This window comes from Phytophthora cinnamomi, assembly GCF_018691715.1.
Source record: "Phytophthora cinnamomi strain GKB4 chromosome Unknown Contig17, whole genome shotgun sequence".
NCBI classification, from domain to species: Eukaryota; Oomycota; class Peronosporomycetes; order Peronosporales; family Peronosporaceae; genus Phytophthora; species Phytophthora cinnamomi.
In genome coordinates this window covers 716,518-734,887 of record NW_027150950.1, presented here as the reverse complement: position 1 = coordinate 734,887, position 18,370 = coordinate 716,518, and the positions used below count along the sequence as shown (strand labels likewise).

The window sequence follows — 18,370 nt, the reverse complement described above, 5'->3', positions numbered from 1 at the left end:
CGACGGCTGCTTCGGCAAAACTCACGCGAAAGGTGCCAAACGTCGACACACTTGGTTGCCATGGTCGGTTGCAGCTCAACACGGTGACTGGATCGAGATCAAGGACGAGAAGGCCACGATCTACTTCAACGTCGAGACAAAAGAGTCAACTAATGAAAAACCAATGGTGCTGCTCTCGGGGGAAGAGCGGCATCGCCTTGAGCTGGCAGAGCGTGAACAGATTCAACGTAGTCGCCAGGTCGAGCTCGAAAGTGAAGTGGTCAAACTCAAGGAACAGCTTCGAGAGCTACAAGCACAAGACCGACCAGGGAGTCGAGCTCGAACACCAGGTGGGGGTACCGACAGCAGTCACAACCAAACAAAGGCGAAACCTGCGAAGCGAGGTGTATTGAGTAGACTTTTCGAACGAAAGGCACCACAGCGAGATCTCACCCCAGAGGAACGTCAGCGGATCGCTGAAGAACTTGCCAATCGGGTATGCGCTGAAAAGCAGCCTGTGAGTTCTCCGATCTTCCAGCAGGCAATGGTGCACGAACTCGCAGCACTTGCAGTGACATCGCCGCAGCTCAACAAGCCGAAATAGAGGAGTATTTTAGGGAATCGAATAGAGCAAGGAGCTTATAGTCGTGGTAACTTCCCATGAAGACTTGCTTTGTACTTGGCTTGCTGCGCTTGCCACGAGATCAGTACCGGGGGTTCGGACGATGCCAAAATGACTCCGGAGGTGCCAATTACTGGTCAAGAATCCCGATTGCATGACGACAGCGAAAATGACGAGAACCATGCCTCCGCTATTGAACAGCAGGACAGTAGGATCATCTTTGTTGAAACTGGCGACAAGTCCGACGCAGCTACGGCCAGTGAAAACCAAAGATTGTGGTGTTTGGAAGATTTCGAGGGTGTGGTGATGGAATTACTCGCCGATATCGCGATTGGTAGTGCAGGACAATCCATGGAGAATGTCATTAGCAAGCGATTGTTCACGTATGTGGCGGCTTGGAGCTCAAGTATATTCCAAGAGATTTTAGTGTCAGCCATAGCTCCAACAGGAGATTTAGGCGTGGATTCCAACGACGTCAGCGTTTTGGAGGATTCAAGAGTTCTACTTGGGCGAAGCAACGCACCAGCAGAGACACTTGATTCACCAAAGAGCTGTCCAATTGATGCTTCCTATCAGCCAAAACTGATACCAATTAGAACGCCAAAGCGCGACCACTACGACAACGAATCACTCCACCACGTAGTGAAGTCAGCGACGCGGTCTCACGCACGTCCAGCTTCGGTCACGTCTTCTCGGTTAACGGCGAAGAGCAAAATGCGCAAGAAGCAGCACGGAGCATCTTCAGCGCAAATAGAATTAACAGGTCCACAACCGGGAGTTCCCTACAGTACTGAAACTCGCGAGAACCTTCAGGGGCACACGTCAAGCAGGCATCAGCTGGTGTCCCCTAGAAAAACAATAGCGGCTCATCATGTTGTGGCGACAACTAACGTGCTGGATCCTCCATGGGATACACATTTCAATAATTCCTACGCGGCAGCTGGGCTGCAACTCAACGTCGACACCGAGACGCTTCGCCACGATAATAGTGTTGGCAGCTCACGAACACGTCGCTCGCCACCTCCACTATCAAATTCGCCATCATCAATTACATCAGCTAGACGGAGGCCACACCCTCCTGGATCAGCTCACAGAGTACAGCCAGCTAAAGTGCTCTGCTTTGGCGAAAGGGAGGAGGAAGTGAAGGTGGAGTACGCCGTTCAGAACTTACCGTCTCAGCGGAACAGTGTCAGTGCGAAAAGCGTCCTCCCCGACATTAGCTGTGGGCGAATCACACCCCGCCCAAGTTTTAGAGTGTTTAGCAGCTCAAACAACGTCGGTGGTGACAACGAGAAGGAGTCTCTCTTCGACGAAGATCCGCTAGAACAACATTTCTACGCCATGCCGTTATCACCAGGAGTAAAAGTACAAGCTGGGGACGAATCGAATGAAGGACCAGATCTGCCACTTTTTGCATCGAGGATGCGCCGATCCACTTTCGCGGTAAGTTATTCAGCAGATATATTCATGTGCCGATATCTGTGCTGCTGATAGCTAACATTGAGTTGTATAGCACATGGATACGTGTACACTTCCGGCCTCAAACTTGGACGCAGTATCCCCACGTACTCCTATTCCCACGAACCAGCACCAAACCCATCCTCTTAAAGCTACGTTCATCACCGAGACTGCATGGGACCTGGGTTTGTCGTCGTCTGATAGAACTCACAGAGAAGGTCAAGTGGTCCCGCATGGTCGTATCCACTATCTCGCTCCTGAGTGCTGGAGTGGGGATAAGTCCGAAGACTTGTCATCCGCTGAACCGACAGCGTCATGTTCATGTAGCACGTCGAACTCGTTGGTACGGAATGAGGATGATTCTGATTCTGACTGGGTGTACTGGAAGTTTTGCTCACTCGTTGAATTACTGCAGACGCTCTTCCGCAGGCAAAGCAGGGTTCAGCGCCCGTGTCGGTCATGCAGCAACTCAAAACCCGAGCCCACTCGAACCAAAACCATAAACTTCACGAGCGTTATCAAACAGCGCGCATTCCACTTGAAGCCTCCTTGCCTGCCGACGTCATCATCTCCAAGCAAGCGCGCACCAGGCACGTCTCCGCGGCGAATAACTAGTGCCCCTGCTTCTTCTCGTACGTTAATTCCATCCAGCTCCGCCGAACTCCACGATAAAAACTAATAAGCTCGTAATCTCGTGATATCCTGTGCTAGCTCTCGCAAGACGGAACCTGCTCATCAGCAAGAAAACCACGTAGAGTACCAACCGAGAGCTGGAGTAATATAGATATCGCGTACATCACGCACATCATGTTTAGTTAGCAGTCTCGCAACCAACAATACAGCATCGCTTTGACGGGGCGACGGCCAGCCAATCGCACTGGCGATCACCTGTTGGAACTCCACGCTGCAAGATCAACCTTGGTTCAACTTAGTTTGCACGCATGCGAGCCTTGTACTCGCTCGAGCTCTCCATCTTCTTCCCCTGGCTCCAGATTCCCTTTTTCTTCTTCGTCGCCTTCTCCTCCAGCTTCTCATAGATCTCCTGCTTGCCGCCGTAGACCGCACCCGCTTGGCGATAGACTTGACCAAGCCCCACCTTCAGAATCTCCTCCGACGCATCACGTCGGAAGGGCCACCAGCCGTATTGCACCATACACACTGCACGTGCGTACTGGTCCTTGTGCAGCAGGGTAAGCGTCAGCTTCTTCCCCTCAAGAGTCGACGCCAACCACTTCTTGGCGTCGTCTCCAAATGGCTGGCCCGGGTTCCCGAATTTAGCCGTCTCGGGCGTATCGATGCCGGCGAGTCGGATCTGCAGCGTGTGGTCCGAGAGCTTCCCGTCGAAGCTCCCGGCGCCTCGGAACAGCGGCAAGTGACGCGCTCGGAACGTGTCGCCGTCGCTGAAATTCACCGCCACGGCCTTGATCTTCCCCTCCTCGTGGAACAGCTTGTTGGGCAGGTCCTCCACCGTCGCGAACCGACGGAACGGCTGTCGCAGTCGTGGAATGAGTAGCCCCACGCCAACTCCAAGCACGAACGCTCCGCACACGACGGGCGTCGACGGGTGCTGCACCAGTGATTGCGGGTTGTCGGCGATGCTGTGGAGCTGAGTGGAGCGCAGCTTCCATTGCTCGGTGGCGAGAGCCTGCAGCCTCTTGAGTTCGTCGTCGATTGGCGCCATACTGGACGATCGCAATGTGCGACTTGATATGATACAGCCAGCATACAATTTACAAGATACCTTGTTGGGTGATCTGATCCGCAGGAAGGGTGCAATCATTATGCTACACTTTACTGCAGGGCGTCCAGGGTATGCAGTGCCTCGCTGCGCAGCAAGGCCTCCATGTCCCTCTCAATGGCTTCTTGTACGGTCAGTTCGTGTGCAGATAAGACCGGGCCTAGAGGTATTCGCCCAGTATCTGGTGGGCTGAAGTCGGCGTTGGCGAAATGCCAGGGTGCAGGTTCAACTCGACCTGTTGGCCGGCCTAACGCTGCTGCACTTGTTGCAGGGATTCCTTCGCCCCAGCGGCGAGATGCGAACAGGTCTTCGGCATACAGGTCTTTCACTTCCTCAAAAATGGCGAGGTCGCCTTCCATATCGGTTGAAAACTGGTCTGGGTATCGAGCGCTCGAGGGGAGGATCGGCTGGTCGGGAGCAGCAACGTTCCTGTCTTGAACTGCAGTCTGTGCCACGGGGGCTACTTCGATAGGTTGTTCACTGGTTTGAGTATGCTCGATTTCCCTCTCAACACCACGGTCTTGTCTCTCTTGTTGAAGCAGTTCCTGCGCAGCTCTCAGGTCCTCCTTCAGTTGCTCCACCTCAGCTTCATACCGTTCCTGCTGCTCCGTTGCCCTTAGCTGCATCACTTCCTGCTGCTGCTTCACCTTCGAATGCATTTCCTGCTGCTGTTCAAGAATCAGTGAGTGAAGTCTCTCCAACTTTTCTTCGCCAGCCGTTGCGGAGCGTTCAAGCCGCTGATCAAGGGCCTTCTGTTTCTCGAGGACGCGCTCGTTCCTCTCCTTCAACAGCAACTCCTGGGCTTCCTGTAGGCCCTCTTTCACCTGCTGGAGCTCGGCATCAAATTGCTCTTGCTGCTCCTGCGTCTTGTGTCTCATCTCTTCCTGCTGTCGCTGCACGAGCGCACGCAGCTTATCAACCTCTAGCTTCAGCAGGTCCAATGTCTGCTCAGTCTCCAGCCTCGACCGGGTCTCAGCATCGGTGCTCTCCTCCAGCACGACAACCCGCTCCTCAAATAGCAGCACCTTCCTTCTCGCAGAACGCAGCTCCTCCGTCAACTCTTGGATCTCCTCCGCATCTCGCCTCACCTGCTCCCGCAGCTCCTTCACCTCCGCCTCCAGCACCTCTCGCTGCCTCTTAAACTCCTTCTCTCCTTCCTCATGCAGCGTTCCCACCTGCCACAAATCCACAATTAAAAAAGAGTTTTAGCATCAAAACCACTCTTCTGCGCACAGTCAAGGCTAGAACTGCTTGCAATTACGTCTCTTCACCTCCACAATTCGGCGCACCAAGTTGGCCACCTTCTCCCGGTCCTCGGGGCACAGATCCGCAATTTTCGCGTTAACGGGGCGACTCTCTTCCGTCTCCAGCGTGGCTTTAGTGCGCACAGACTGCCGCATCTCTCTCCATCGCGACGGAGTGGCCTCCGGCTTGGCGGATCCGCCTTTTCGAGCCTCGGCACCTCGTTGTAAGGTTTGATTTGAAGTCCGTAGAGCCCCAACGGATGCCACACGTTGCTGAGCTGCAGATGAAGATGCCTTTGACAAGTTGGATGCAGTACGAGGAGCTGAAATTGCACCCGGGCGACGTACGCTCGAGCCGCGTCGATGCCATCCAGCTTGAGCGTCCATTGGACGTACCAAACAAAATGTTGCAATAACAGACCCAAAACTTTTGCTCACGATTTTGCTGTAAAACCGAAGTATTGTCGTGGAAAAAAAATCAAGTCGGAGAGATTTTGTTTTGACTATGACTTGGCAAATATTTTAATATTTTGTTAAAATAATACAAGCAGGGTTCGGTAATAGACCCCAGAATAGTAGCGTTGGTAGTGTTATATTACTACTAATTAGTAGTGCTATGCTATAGTACTGGTGGTTAGTAGTGCTAATTGATAGTAGAGAGAAAAAATGCCATTAGTAGTACTAGTTAGCACTACTATAGTTCCCCAAACTTCAACCCATGTGAGATCTTCGAAGGGCGCGAAAATTGGTGGCTTCGCGGCCTCCCCCACTCGCTCCGTCGCTAATTTCTCGTTATGCGGCTCAAGCAACACGCCCATGAAGTGCGCTAAGATTGACTGTCATTGGAGCGAGATAGCGGAGACATCTCCTTGCTCTGTTTGTGGCGGTCAGGCGCATCACTTGTGCAGCAATGAGTTCTGCACGAAGCCAGATGTCGACCTCTCAAAACGGTAACAATGCCGTGGTGATATCTTCGCGTATGATCTGTTTCATCTAGCACTTTCTGAATGTAGGTTCTCCAGTCGCTTGTGTGTGTGCAATTGCTCCCTTAGATTGCGTGGTACAATGGAGTTAGGTTAGGTAAGACAGTGGGGACCATGCTCTTCATACCATGTATTTCTCTTTATTCTTGTTCTTGGGTCTGCCCGGCATGCTGGACGTGTCGTTGTGCGTGAGGGGTGACATTGGCGGGGAAATCGCCGCCGAACTAAAAAACGATATAAGGTTTTATTTTTAACTTGGTTTCGACCAATATTTTTTATTTCGTCTCACTCGATCCGATAAATACGGTATCTACTTGCTGCCAGTCGTTCCAGAAAGCTGGGTTTACTGGTGCGTCCTGTAGCTGGTTTGCTCTCAGCTCACAGCCCCCAGTTTTCAATTTTTACTGCTTAAGCCCCAACCCCCACCCGCGTCATGGTTCGCGCTGCCCCCCCCCTCACCCAACCTACACCAATACCAAAGTCTCGGGCTTTTACTTCCGCCCGTGACGCGATGAGAGCGATGAGGTGATTCTGGAGTATTTCCGTTGCCGTTGCGGCACAGTGCGGAAGCAAACCCATCGGAATGGGTACTCTAACCTGATCCAACATGTCAGAAGGAAGCACCCTGACTACGAGACAGTCATGATCGACGCTACAATAGCGGAAGCAGGGTCGCTCGTCAACTGCGTCCGCCACTCAGCACTCAATCAATCTCCATGGCTGGATGACATATGTCGTCATGTGCAATCTGCCTCTAGCTTTCTGCGAGAGTCGCGAACAGAGTTGCTCACAAATATATTTACAGTTTTTATGCAAATATTTTATTTATTGACAGTGCTACAATCATAATATCATTTACGGATTTTGGTGTTTGGGTACACAACATTTATTGGGTCAAAGAGGACCAATGATTCTGACCCCACACGATAAGCAACAGATTTCTGCTGGTCGCTGGTGCATTGATTCGACCGTCTCGAGATCATTTTGCATTTCGCATCAACAGTGCTAAGAGTCTTCAGCAACCTCATCCTCCAGACCGGCCCCATGTCCGAATGTCTGTCTGCTCCTAAACGCCCCAACTGGAAGTTCACCCCCAAGCAGATTGCGACGTTCTTCTTCAAACCCTACCTAACTGAAGATGGAGATCCGACCGGGCTCGAAATTTGCTAGGCATGTGGCAAGACCCGGAGGCACACCCCAAAGATAGGGTACACCAATTTGGTGTCCTATGTGAAGTCGGATCACTCGCGATTTGAGCTGGAGATGGAGGATGCTAGCATTTCCGCCATGGGATCATTGTTGCCGCGGGTTCACCAGAAGGCGTCTAACCGGTATGCGTGGCTCGAGTGGGTTGTTAACGGAAACCTCCCCCTTTCATTTGTTAAAATGGAGCCCACGAGCAGGTTCGTATTGGTCAAAATTCGCTGAAATACTGTATTTTGGAAGTAATCATATTTTTCTACTTTTTGGTTTCTTTGTGTTAGGTACACCAAGTTACCCCCAGTGAGTCGCAACACACTTCGGGCCAACGTGGTGGGCGTCACCAAGGTGGTGGAGAAGAAGCTCGGCGACGAGATGCCTGACAAGCTCGGGCTACTGCTGGACGGTTGGTCTCACGGAACAGATCATTACCTTGGTGTCTTCGCGTGTTACAACACGCCCTCGGTCCACGATACCCACTGCATTCTCTGGCTCCGATTGTAGTCGACGCTTCTGGTCGGTTCAACGAGGAGACGCGTACGGTCGCGCTGGCTGCTTTTCTACAATGTTTTAGTAAAAACAACTGTCTAACTGCATCTTTTTGGTTGGAGATAATTGTGCGGTGAACAAGCGTCTCGCTCGCCTTATGGGCGTGCCGCTGGTAGGCTGCGCCACCCATCGTCTGAACCTTGCGGTTCGGACGCTGACTCAAGCCGCCAAGTTGCGGTACGCATTGTTGCAATTTTGTGGTTGAATTTATCTTATAATATTTTTGATGAAGGTTGAAAACGTCTCTCAGGCCAAAGCTGCGCCAGGAAACTAGGTGGGGTTCCACTTTCGCTATGCTCGCGCGCTACTTCGAGCTGCGCGAGTTTATTAGCGCGGATGACGAGGACCTCGCTGAGCTAATGCCTTCGTCAGCTGCAAACCGGAGATTGAAAGCGTTGTTGCTTGAGCTAGTAGATATTGAGTCTGTGTCGATGAAGTTTCAATCCGAGGAGCTCAACTTCTTGGATGCACGCGACCTGCTCGATGGACTGCTGGAGGTAAAGCCAACCCGCCGTCACTATCTTGGTGAGTGTGAATTCACTATGTTTGATATTTTGCTCCAGTTGCTAATATCGATGAGTTTTGCAGCACCGAACGCTGATATCGTCCCTGCTCCTGACTTCGAGAACGGCGTGGTTAAAGTCCTTGGAGGGCGAGTGAAGCAGCTTTCTCGGGCAGAAAAGGCTGCGCTAAGACCTTTTGAAAGGGAAGCGAGCGCATTCGCCGAAGCGACCGAGGAGACGACCAGGGTGGGCTTCGCGGACAGGATTTTGAAGCGCAGGAAGGTTCCAGACGAAGCAAGCGCGTACATTTGACTGAATGTCATCCCGTCGACATTGAACTCAGCTGAACGGCTGTTCAGCATGGCGCGAATGGTGCTTCGGTACGAGAGGAACCGTTTGTCGCGGCTGATGCTTGAGATGCTGTTGTTTTGAAGGTAAACAGCAAGTACCGGGACGTCACGACGGTGGATGCAGTGATGAACAGGTACCTTTCGCTGCCAACATGATCTCACTCGTAGATCCGACTAGTTATTTATTTGCCGTCTTCTCACTTCACCTTATGTATTTGCTGGTCCTGAAGGTCCCTTGCCGCTACTTATTGCTTGATGAGATGAAAATAAGTAACAATGATATTGTGAGCAACCCTGGTCGCGAAGCTAGGCGGTGCATTTGTGCTTCATATTGTTGTTGTTGTTCTTATGCTGCTTATGTAACTAAAAATAACATTTTCTGAATGTTATTCAGCTATTCCAACCTGGATCCCATTTCGCAGGAAATGGCATGGACGGGGTCGTCCTCGCGGTTGAGCGTTCAATCGCGGCAGAAATTCCTGCCCGTTTCGGCAGCCTGCTCGACGGCTGGACACATGCATCGGAGCATTACATCGCCGTGTTTGTCTGTTATGAGGTAAATGGTTGTCTAAAGACGCCGCTGCCGGGTATAGCGCCGCTGCTCGACGCGCAAGACGATGACCTGTAAGCGCAAGGGCACCTCGCTACCATGCTGCCCCGTGACTATGGCGTACAGCTGTAGCAGTGTCGCTTCCTTTTCGCTGACAACTGCTCCGTAAACCACCGGCTGGCAATTATCATGGGCGTAGCGCTCGTAGGCTGCGCAAGCCATCGATTGAACCTTGCTATTCAAGCGGACATGGCATCACACGAAGAGGACTTAGCTGCTAATGGTTAAGCTGCGTACCCTTGCTCAATCGGCGAAACTACGGTAAGCGCTATATTGTGCATTTGAGATGTGGCAATGTGTTCCTGACTCAAGCTTGCTTACTTTTGTTATTATATTTAGAAAGGTTGAAAACTCCACTTCGGCCCGTAATTCGCCAGAACACGCGAAGGAGCTCCACCTTTGATATGGTACAGCGGTACCTCAAGCTGCTCGAGTTCCTCGACGTCGAAGACGACGACATCATGGAGCTGCTGCCGTCGCCGGCAGCAAACAAACGCCTGAGCGCGTTGTATCAAGAGTTGCGCGACATTGAATTCGTCGCTAAAGTCCTACAAGGTCAAGATGTTGATTTGATCGACGTTCGTGAGTGGTTTGACGAGCTAATTGCTATCAAGCCACAATATACTTGGTAAGTTTGTATTTGGAGGTTGCGTATTTGTTATGATATTAATAATTGAATTTTGTTTTTATAATATAGGACTTCGAGCTAACATCGTGTACAGCCCAGACTTGAGTCTGAGTGTGTTCGCGTGCTCCGAGGCAAAACACACCACTTGACGAGGGCCGAAAAAGCCGTTTTAAAGCCGTTCGAAGCGACCAGGCTGGTTGAAGAGGCAAGTAATGCGGAAGATGATGACACATCCGAGTCTTATGTGGAGCGTCTACGGAAACGTCGACGTTTTGTGCAGGATTGTGTCACGTACGAGCAACTGAAGAGCATCCCGCCCGCGTCCAACGTGGTGGAAATCTTCTTCAGCATTGCTAGGGTAACATTTGGACATCATCGACATGGGCTGTTGTCGCTGGCGCCTGAGACGATTCTGTTCTTACGCCAGAATCGCTCAAATTGGGATACAACAACTGTGGTCAACTTGCGCTAGGTAGCAGGTCAATTAGTGTCTTGTTAATATACTATATGCTTCCAATAATGGAATTATTTATCGTCTTGAGGCGAGTCAATACCATTATTTACTGCTGCATCGATAGAAGCAGCATGAGATAATTTATCATGTTGCGCGGTACCTACTAATTAAAAATGCCATATTCAGAGCCTCTGTGAGCAGGAGCACGAGCAGCTAAAATGCGCTCGCGGACCTGTACTCCTTTCAAATCGATTCAGAGGTGGGAACACGATAACGGAGATCATAGCTAGAGTCGATGATTGGTTAAAACACATTTAATTTTGAGTAACAAAGGCGCAGACCATTTCTTCATGCTGATAACTCGGTTGCTGTTATTGCTGTAGGTCACGAGGCCGGTGTTTTACCAACAAAACAAAAGAGAGATCCACCAATAGACAGTGCGAGGACACAAAAATGTGAAGGTTATCCAATAAGGATTTGTATGTGTAATGTCCACCAATGCGTATGGTTCTCAGCACCCAAAATCAGGTATCGGAACACACAAAAAATAAGCAAACACCACAATCAATGATGCTGAGCGAGATGTATTGATGTGCTGTTTATCAGTGTCGCCTGTTTCAAGGCTTCCTAGCGTCTTGATTCCTTTTTGCTCATCTGATAGTCATGTCCTTTTGGAGTCGGCACACGGCGCCGCCTAGAACAACTAGTTCCTGTTGGTTGTAGCTCGTCTTGGATTGAAGTGCCTTGTGGCTCTGCTTGACCGCCGCGAGAACTAGTCGGAGTACACTTTGTACAATGTCGTCCAGCAGGACCGTTTATGTAGAGGAGGCGGAAGAACCTCGGCTACTCGGTGCGGACACGCTTTGCTGCTCAGCCGCATCATCGGACGAGTCCGTACTTGACGGCACCGACTGCTCCAGCTTCGGTGGTTAAATGTGATCTTTGCGACCGTGTATTGCGACGACGGGGGGCAATGGTTCGCGGTATTGTCGCTGTGGCTGAACTATAAACGCCACCCGCATTGACATAGCGTGCTTCGCGTAGTAAAGATAGCCACACTCCACGTTCCTTGTGCCAATTTGGGGGCATCTCTTTCATTTGCATCCGGCGAGTGTTAACCGATCGTATCGATGTCAGACCCTACTTTTCCTCGCTGTCAGTGCAAGCATAGCTTACTTCACCCGAAAAACATCTGCAGCAAGTGATGAAACACGAGGTAGTCGCTCCACTGATGGACACCCTCGACTATACAGCTGTCGATAGAGAGCTACAAGTCGCTCGGGAGGCTGGTACCGCATGCACGGGGCGGTCCAAGCTCAACATTTGCCTATCCTCCGGTGCTCGCGTAGTTTTTAGGCAAGGTATCCATGCCATGCCGGACACGGATCTTCCAAGTCCAGCAAAACCGAAGTTAACAAAGGTGATAGAGGTGTTCATTATAGAGCGTTTGGCTACTGGAAATAAGACTGCCGCATCTCGGTTGCACGCAGTAATCGTTGGTATGGTTAATTCTGGAGTCGTGGACGATCCACATCCTAAGGAGCAGCAAATCGTCGATTTCGTTAAAAACTGGCGCCGCTCCAGCCCACACAACTCCATGGTTGTGGTAATTGAGTTGTGTGATGGGCGATTGTATGATCATCGCGACATCGATTCTATTCCTCCGCTCGAGATAATAGTGCTCTGTGATGCTAGACAAGACGGTGGCAGCCTCGCCTCTCACCTTGGAGACAGCAGTGAGGTGCAGCCTTTTCGTATTGGATCGACATGTGCAAAGTTGATACGCGACTATGTAGAAGTACAAAGACGAGTGAACTGCACAACGATACTACATGTGGATAGCACGCACAGGATGGTAATGCATGGTCACCTCGTCTTTGTGATCGGGTATTCCGACAAGTGCGGCGAGTTTTTCCCGCTAATCTACTTCTGAAATTCCCGGAAGAAGGCTCTGGATGTTGGTTGGTGTCTGCAGAACATCCGTCGCCAGGCAAAAAGGCCGAGTATAAAAAAGGACACTAGACGCGTCTTTGAAGAAATGTATGATTTGTATTTCTGCCCAGAAGCTGATTATCCTGCGCTGAAGGAGCGAATTTTGGCTCTCTGGCTAGTGCTACGCCGTGGTTCGCCCCGAAAATTGACGCAGCATATTATCCTGACTTGGATAAACTCGCTTCGCTTCTCGCGTTGGCAAGCATTTGCGACCCCACCAGGTTGGTATAACAACCCCCTCGAGCAATATCATGCTCGCCTGAAACGCGAGTGCAGAGGAGGAGGGGGGGGGAACGCCGGTTCAACTAATTGAGAGCTTGAACAACGCCAGGCTAGCGTTCATCAACAGGGCGATGCCGTTCAGCACTACTTCAGAATCTTATCACGGCGTGACGACGTGCACTCCGCCAGCTGTGAACGCATCTTGTGAACAAATCCCGCCAGCCGAAAGTTAGATTCTACAATGTGGTCAATTTGACACGTAACCACGTTGCTCTTGTCGATGGAGTGGATCGGTAGCGACTCGCGGTAGGTTCGCAGATCTCCGTCACCATCTCCTGTCCGCCAAATATGCGCCCAAGTTCGACGTTGCGAGACTGATCTAGACGTAGACACACTGTTCTCGGGGGAGCCGCCATTATCATTCCGATCACTCTCCGTACACTCCGCGTCGTGTCACTAGCCACTAGAGTCGGCATTAGAAGCCCCGCCATCACCACCAAAGGAGCGCACGCATCTGGGGTCAAGCGCATTCAGGGTAGTGTAGATATGCATTAGCTGGGACGAGTTGATTCTGCGCGGCTGAGTTTTGCAATGAACCCTCTTCCCAATCCGAAGAATTGGGAAGAATGTTGTACATGCTAAAAATAACGAGGGAGAAGAAGTGTACATACTTAAAATAAATGAGAATAAATATAAAAAAGGTAAAGTGTTTGTACCTAAAATAAATGACAGGCCAAAATAAATTCAGATAAAAAAAAACTCTTCAAATAAAAGACAGACCTAGATAATCGAGACAACATGTCCCCTAAACAAACAAAGAAAAAAAAACGATGACATTCTACATGATGAGTATTTATACAGTATTCAAATTGCTGTGAATAAATATGCATAGCTGAAAACAAATTATGGTATGGCCTATTTAAATCATAACCACGTTTAAAAACAAAGTGGACTAGTGCATAAAATAATATAAAACCTGAGCATAATAATAAGCGCAAAGGTGCGCGATTTAAACAACTACTTCAAGACGCCACGGCGTGTCGACCGGCTTGGAAAGGTTCCAAAATCCTACGGTTTGCCGGAACTTAGTCCAATCGTTGACTGTGACTCGCGCGTGGCGTTCACTGTGACGCAGTTTCAGGGGACGATAGTCCACTTTGCCGCATTTCGTGCCTACTTTCAACATTGCGAGGCTAACGATGGCCGGACCCGAATTGAGGTATAACGAAGTAATCAAGTCGCTTCTGTACTGATCGTGCTTCTGAGGTTGGCATCGATTTTTGGCTTATCAATGTGAAGCGCAATGGCAGAGCCAGGGCAGCGTCCCAGCTCCGAACCTGCAGCGCTGGTGTGCATGCTTGCAGTGCTTGTCCAGTGGACGAGTGGCTGCCAGTGATCCACATATTAAGTTCTAGTTGTCCATGCCCTATACTATATGTAATACAAGCTCTGGGTTTTGGCTGGCGGCGGGGCAACCAAGTTTTGAGAGCTAGTGCAGTGTGCAACCCGCCGTCGGTCTTTCTCCCTGCAGGATTGAGTCCCGTACCTTACAGTGTTCACGCATCTATCTAAGCAAACCCGCAGTCCGCGGGTCGCAACACCTCTCAGGTTATGAGCTCAACGAAGGATTGTTCGAGTCTGTAGCTCTCGCCGTCACCAGAGTCCAGTGACGAAGCCACAGAAGAAACAGCTCGTGGATCGTCGCAGTACGCTCGACTAAAGATCCAGCTAGAAGATCCGTTGGATGAGTTTGGGTATGTGGTGGCCCTTCTGAGAGATCAACAGAGGTCAAGGAACATTCCCGCAGTTGATGCGACGCCGCCTCCCCAGCGACAGCTCATTCGAGAATTTTCCCGGTGTCCAGCAAGAGCCCTGAGTGCAGCGCGTCCTGACACTTCACGGGCCGCACCGAGGGTACCCCCCCCCCCCCCTGTCAAGGTCTTTACAACATACAACTGTTCCACCAACGCCAGCGCACGCATGGTCGAGCTGCCCAGCGCAAGCGCACGCGCCGCCGTCGCCACAACTGCTAAAGGAACCGCTGCCGTGCTGAAAGCTACATCCCGGTCCGCTACCACTCAAGTCCACCTGGCCACGGACGATCGTTTTCGTAGCCGACTCCGCCGGGGGAGAGAGAGAGAGACGCTCTTTGACGCCTCCAATCCGCTCGGAGATTAACACATTGATGATCAGCGCAACGAAGCGCTACTACGGATCTTTCGGTAGCGGCTTCCGAGTCGCCCAGAGGAGAGCGATTGCCATGGCGCTCTGCGAGGATCTACAGAGCTTCTTCTCGGCCGTGATTGAGAGAGCAGACCCGCTCTTGTTGTGGCACGAGCTCGCGGACCACTTCGACAACCACCCCGCCGTCAAAGTGGCGTTCCTGAAGCGCTCCATGCTGAACTGTCGACCGCAGTGCAACGAGCTGCTCGATAAGTATATTAAGACTTTCACGTTCGAGAAGCAGCTCTGTAGATCATCGCTGAGCGACTTTGACGGCGGGGTGGTTGTCGAAGTGGTCCGCGAGCTCGTGTCACGACAAGTAGGGGTTTGCTCTCTCAATCACATTCGAGAAGCAGCTCTAAGCATCATCTGCGTTGCGCGAACCAGCAGTTGGCAGAGACGGAGGCGGTCTCCGTCCTGCTGTCAAAACGGTGGGCGCCTACCCGGCTGTTGTCAGTGGGCACAAGGTGCGCCTCGCCCAGGGCGAGCATATCCTAGGAGTAATGGAGCGGCTTCGGCTCGCTGAACATGCACGCCAAAAAGGCAGGGCAACCGCAAGGGCGCAATGGACGTGTCGTCCAGCAAGGTGTCGCCCCCGTAAGTAACCGCTCTGGAAGCTGTCGTTGTGGGGAGGGCGTCGCAGCTCCAACCACGCCATAGGCAACAGCAATAGCAGCAGCTAGATCCATAAACCACACACACCAACACCAACCTCTCGTCCCGTGGGGGGAATAAGAGCCGGAAGAGCAAGCGTGCCTCGTGCGACAGCAAGGATCTTGTCAACAGCAAGAGCAAGTCCAATTGCAACACTTGTGAACAGCAGCGTAACTGGCGAAACGACCCCGAGTGCCCTGAGAGCGGAAGCAACTCGGGCCACGAGGACTGCGAGCCGGTACGCAGCATGATCTCTGCAGCGGTTGTGAAGAATGGTGAGAATATGATACCCACGAGCAGCGCGCGTCGAAGGACACGATGGAGTGAATCCTCGCCACCGGAGCACAAGCCAGAGTTTCCAGTCGCCTGATCCTGTTCAAGGAGTTACACGAGGCCACTGTATCTGAGTTGCAGTTTGGTAACGGAACCGCTTAGTGTGCGACCATGGACACCGACCGATGAACGAGCGCACGGAAAAGAAAGAGGATTTCCCCCTCGAGAGCGTAAGATACGCCAAGTCGGCGCCCTACAACATATCCTAAATATCCTAGACGTACGTGCAGTTTACGTACGACGCAAGGTACGCGTTTCGCGCGACCAGAAGATCACGTGGCTCATTAAGGACTCACTGATGCTGAAGTTTCGGTAACATCGGGGGAGGTACCGCATGTGAACTGCGCGTTAAACCAAGCCTGTGCTGAAAGCCTCGTGTCATAGTGTCGAGAATACTATGGCACTGCTATACAATCTCCTCGAATACGTAGGCGTGGACACGATCAAGGCTATGACAAGCCAGGGCTATAACTTTCAGATTCAATTCCAGTAGCAGCAGTTTCCCGCTTCTAGTGCATATCGTATGTTGAGACAAAGTCCAAGTGTGTGAACTATTCAAGAGGTCCAACCGCTCTGCTAAGTGGCTCGAAAAGCTGTGCGTCATTCCCAGCAGCGTTGGAGTCGACACCGTTGCAAAGTTCAAATAGGTTTTTCGCGTTGTAGATAAGGCAACAAGATATAAGTGAGGATATCTGCTCATTACCAAGGATGAACTGAAAGCCGGCGTTATCACGGATGTGAATGTCATTTGCGAGGAGATGGTACCAATGCGTGCTGCCAACAAGGGACAGGCGGTACGATCCAAGCGCTGGCTAGACTGGAAGGATGCCATCAACGTTGAGGTGGGCTCGCAGCGTAAGCACGGAACCAGGGTGCTGATGCTGCCCGCGGAGGCCAAGGTCAAGCGCGTCATCTCATGTATAACGCAGCCAGCCGCATCGAGCGTTTCAAAGATCGGCTAGTCATCTGAGGTTTCTTGCAGTGTAAGAAAAATGGCTACACCAATACTTATGTCTCAGCGATCCGATTCGAAACCTGCTGGGCCATTCTTCAATATGACGTCAAGAACATATTCTTGTACGGCAGCAACTGCCTAGATTTGGTGAAACCTCACCACACTTCATGTGTCGGCTGACGAAGCGCCATTAGGCGCCGCGCCTCTGCGCTGTACAATTTTCTGACTAAAATCGGTTTCGAGCATCTCGACTTAGACTATGGCATTTATGCCAGAAAAGTAAGAGACGAAGTGACCCTGTTGCTCGCGGTCTACGTTGGAGATCTCCTATTAATGGCCCCGAGTGATCTGCGTGCCCAGCGTACGAAAAAGCCCAGCTAGGCGTACGAGCCAACAGCTTTCGGACCCGTTAAGTATCTCCTTGGTGTGGAAATTTGATTAATCGCCAGCGGGAGAATGTCATCTTCTGGCAGCGGTAGTGCATTCATAAACTGCGGCAACGATTCCATGTGGAAGGGTATGACGGCGTTGCAATACCGAAAGCGCTGTGCGTCAGCCCACCTGGTCCAAATTGTCGTCTCCGTACCGAGCGCTCGTCGGATCACTTCAGTACCTGGTTTCGGCCTCGAGACCTGATATTGCGCGCGCTGTGCGACATCACAGCAAGTACATGTCCCGTTTGGACCACACGAATTCCGCTATAGGCAAGCGGGTGCTCCGCTACCTGACTGGCACAGAAAATCACGGTCTCATTATGGATGTTCCGGCCGAGAGCGACGTCGAGCTAGTGTGCTACACCGTCCCTGACAACCCTAACGACCCCGATGACTAAAAGTGTGTGAGTGACTTTGTGACGTTCGTGAACACCAGTGTGTTCTCGTATGGATTACGAAAGCAAGAGATTAACGGGCAGAGTACAACGGAAGCAGAGTATATCGCGACGAGCGAGGGGAATCGACACCTTATGTGGCTTATGGAGCTATGCAAGGAGCTTGACAGATCGTGACGACGCCCGGGATCCTTGGCAACAACGACTCATGCATCTCGGTGACTGGCGAGTCTGGTAAGCACAACTAAACGAAGCATATCCTGAGCAAGTTCCACCTTGTGCGCCACGTGGTGGACGATGAACAACTTCGGACGAGACGCGTTAGCACGAACGACACGATAGCCAGTGTACTCACGAGTACACTGCCCAAGGAGAATTCGAGCGTTACCGCGACGGCATGAAGGTGCTCGTGCTCCAGCCTCGATAAGTCCAGTGGGAGAGAAGGTCCGTCCGTGTCGGTGGTCGCCGCGCTCAAGTTTCTGCACGATCTGGATCTGAGTGTTGCAAAGATGTTGCAGCAAGGCAACACAAGTCAAAAGAGCAAAGAGCAAAGAGCAAAGAGGTGTTCAGAGTACAGCTCGACAGCGCGAAGAATGCTATGTTCAAGATGATTGTGTTAAGTGCAATGACACATCCAGGATCGCGCCCCAGCTCCGAACCTGCAGCGCTGGTGTGCATGCTTGCAGTGCTTGTCCAGTGGACGAGTGGCTGCCAGTGATCCACATATTAAGTTCTAGTTGTCCATGCCCTATACTATATGTAATACAAGCTCTGGGTTTTGGCTGGCGGCGGGGCAACCAAGTTTTGAGAGCTAGTGCAGTGTGCAACCCGCCGTCGGTCTTTC

At 51.5% G+C, this 18,370-nt stretch overlaps 2 protein-coding genes across 2 annotated transcripts; one reads left to right on the top strand and one right to left on the bottom strand.

Annotated features, from left to right (window-relative positions):
* Nucleotides 1-2,023: 2,023 nt before the first annotated feature.
* On the top strand, nt 2,024-2,814 carry IUM83_04691 (uncharacterized protein; the record flags this gene model as incomplete). Its single annotated transcript, XM_067928787.1, has 4 exons — nt 2,024-2,044; nt 2,115-2,402; nt 2,475-2,691; nt 2,771-2,814. The coding sequence occupies 4 exons, from the start codon at nt 2,024-2,026 to the stop codon at nt 2,812-2,814; spliced, it is 570 nt and encodes a 189-aa protein (XP_067796084.1).
* Nucleotides 2,815-2,987: 173 nt separating this feature from the next.
* IUM83_04690 (Nucleoprotein TPR) lies at nt 2,988-5,411 on the bottom strand (the record flags this gene model as incomplete). Its single annotated transcript, XM_067928786.1, has 4 exons — nt 2,988-3,762; nt 3,855-4,972; nt 5,069-5,319; nt 5,390-5,411. 4 exons carry the CDS (start codon nt 5,409-5,411, stop codon nt 2,988-2,990), a joined length of 2,166 nt encoding a protein of 721 aa, XP_067795993.1.
* Between the last annotated feature and the right edge of the window lie 12,959 nt (nt 5,412-18,370).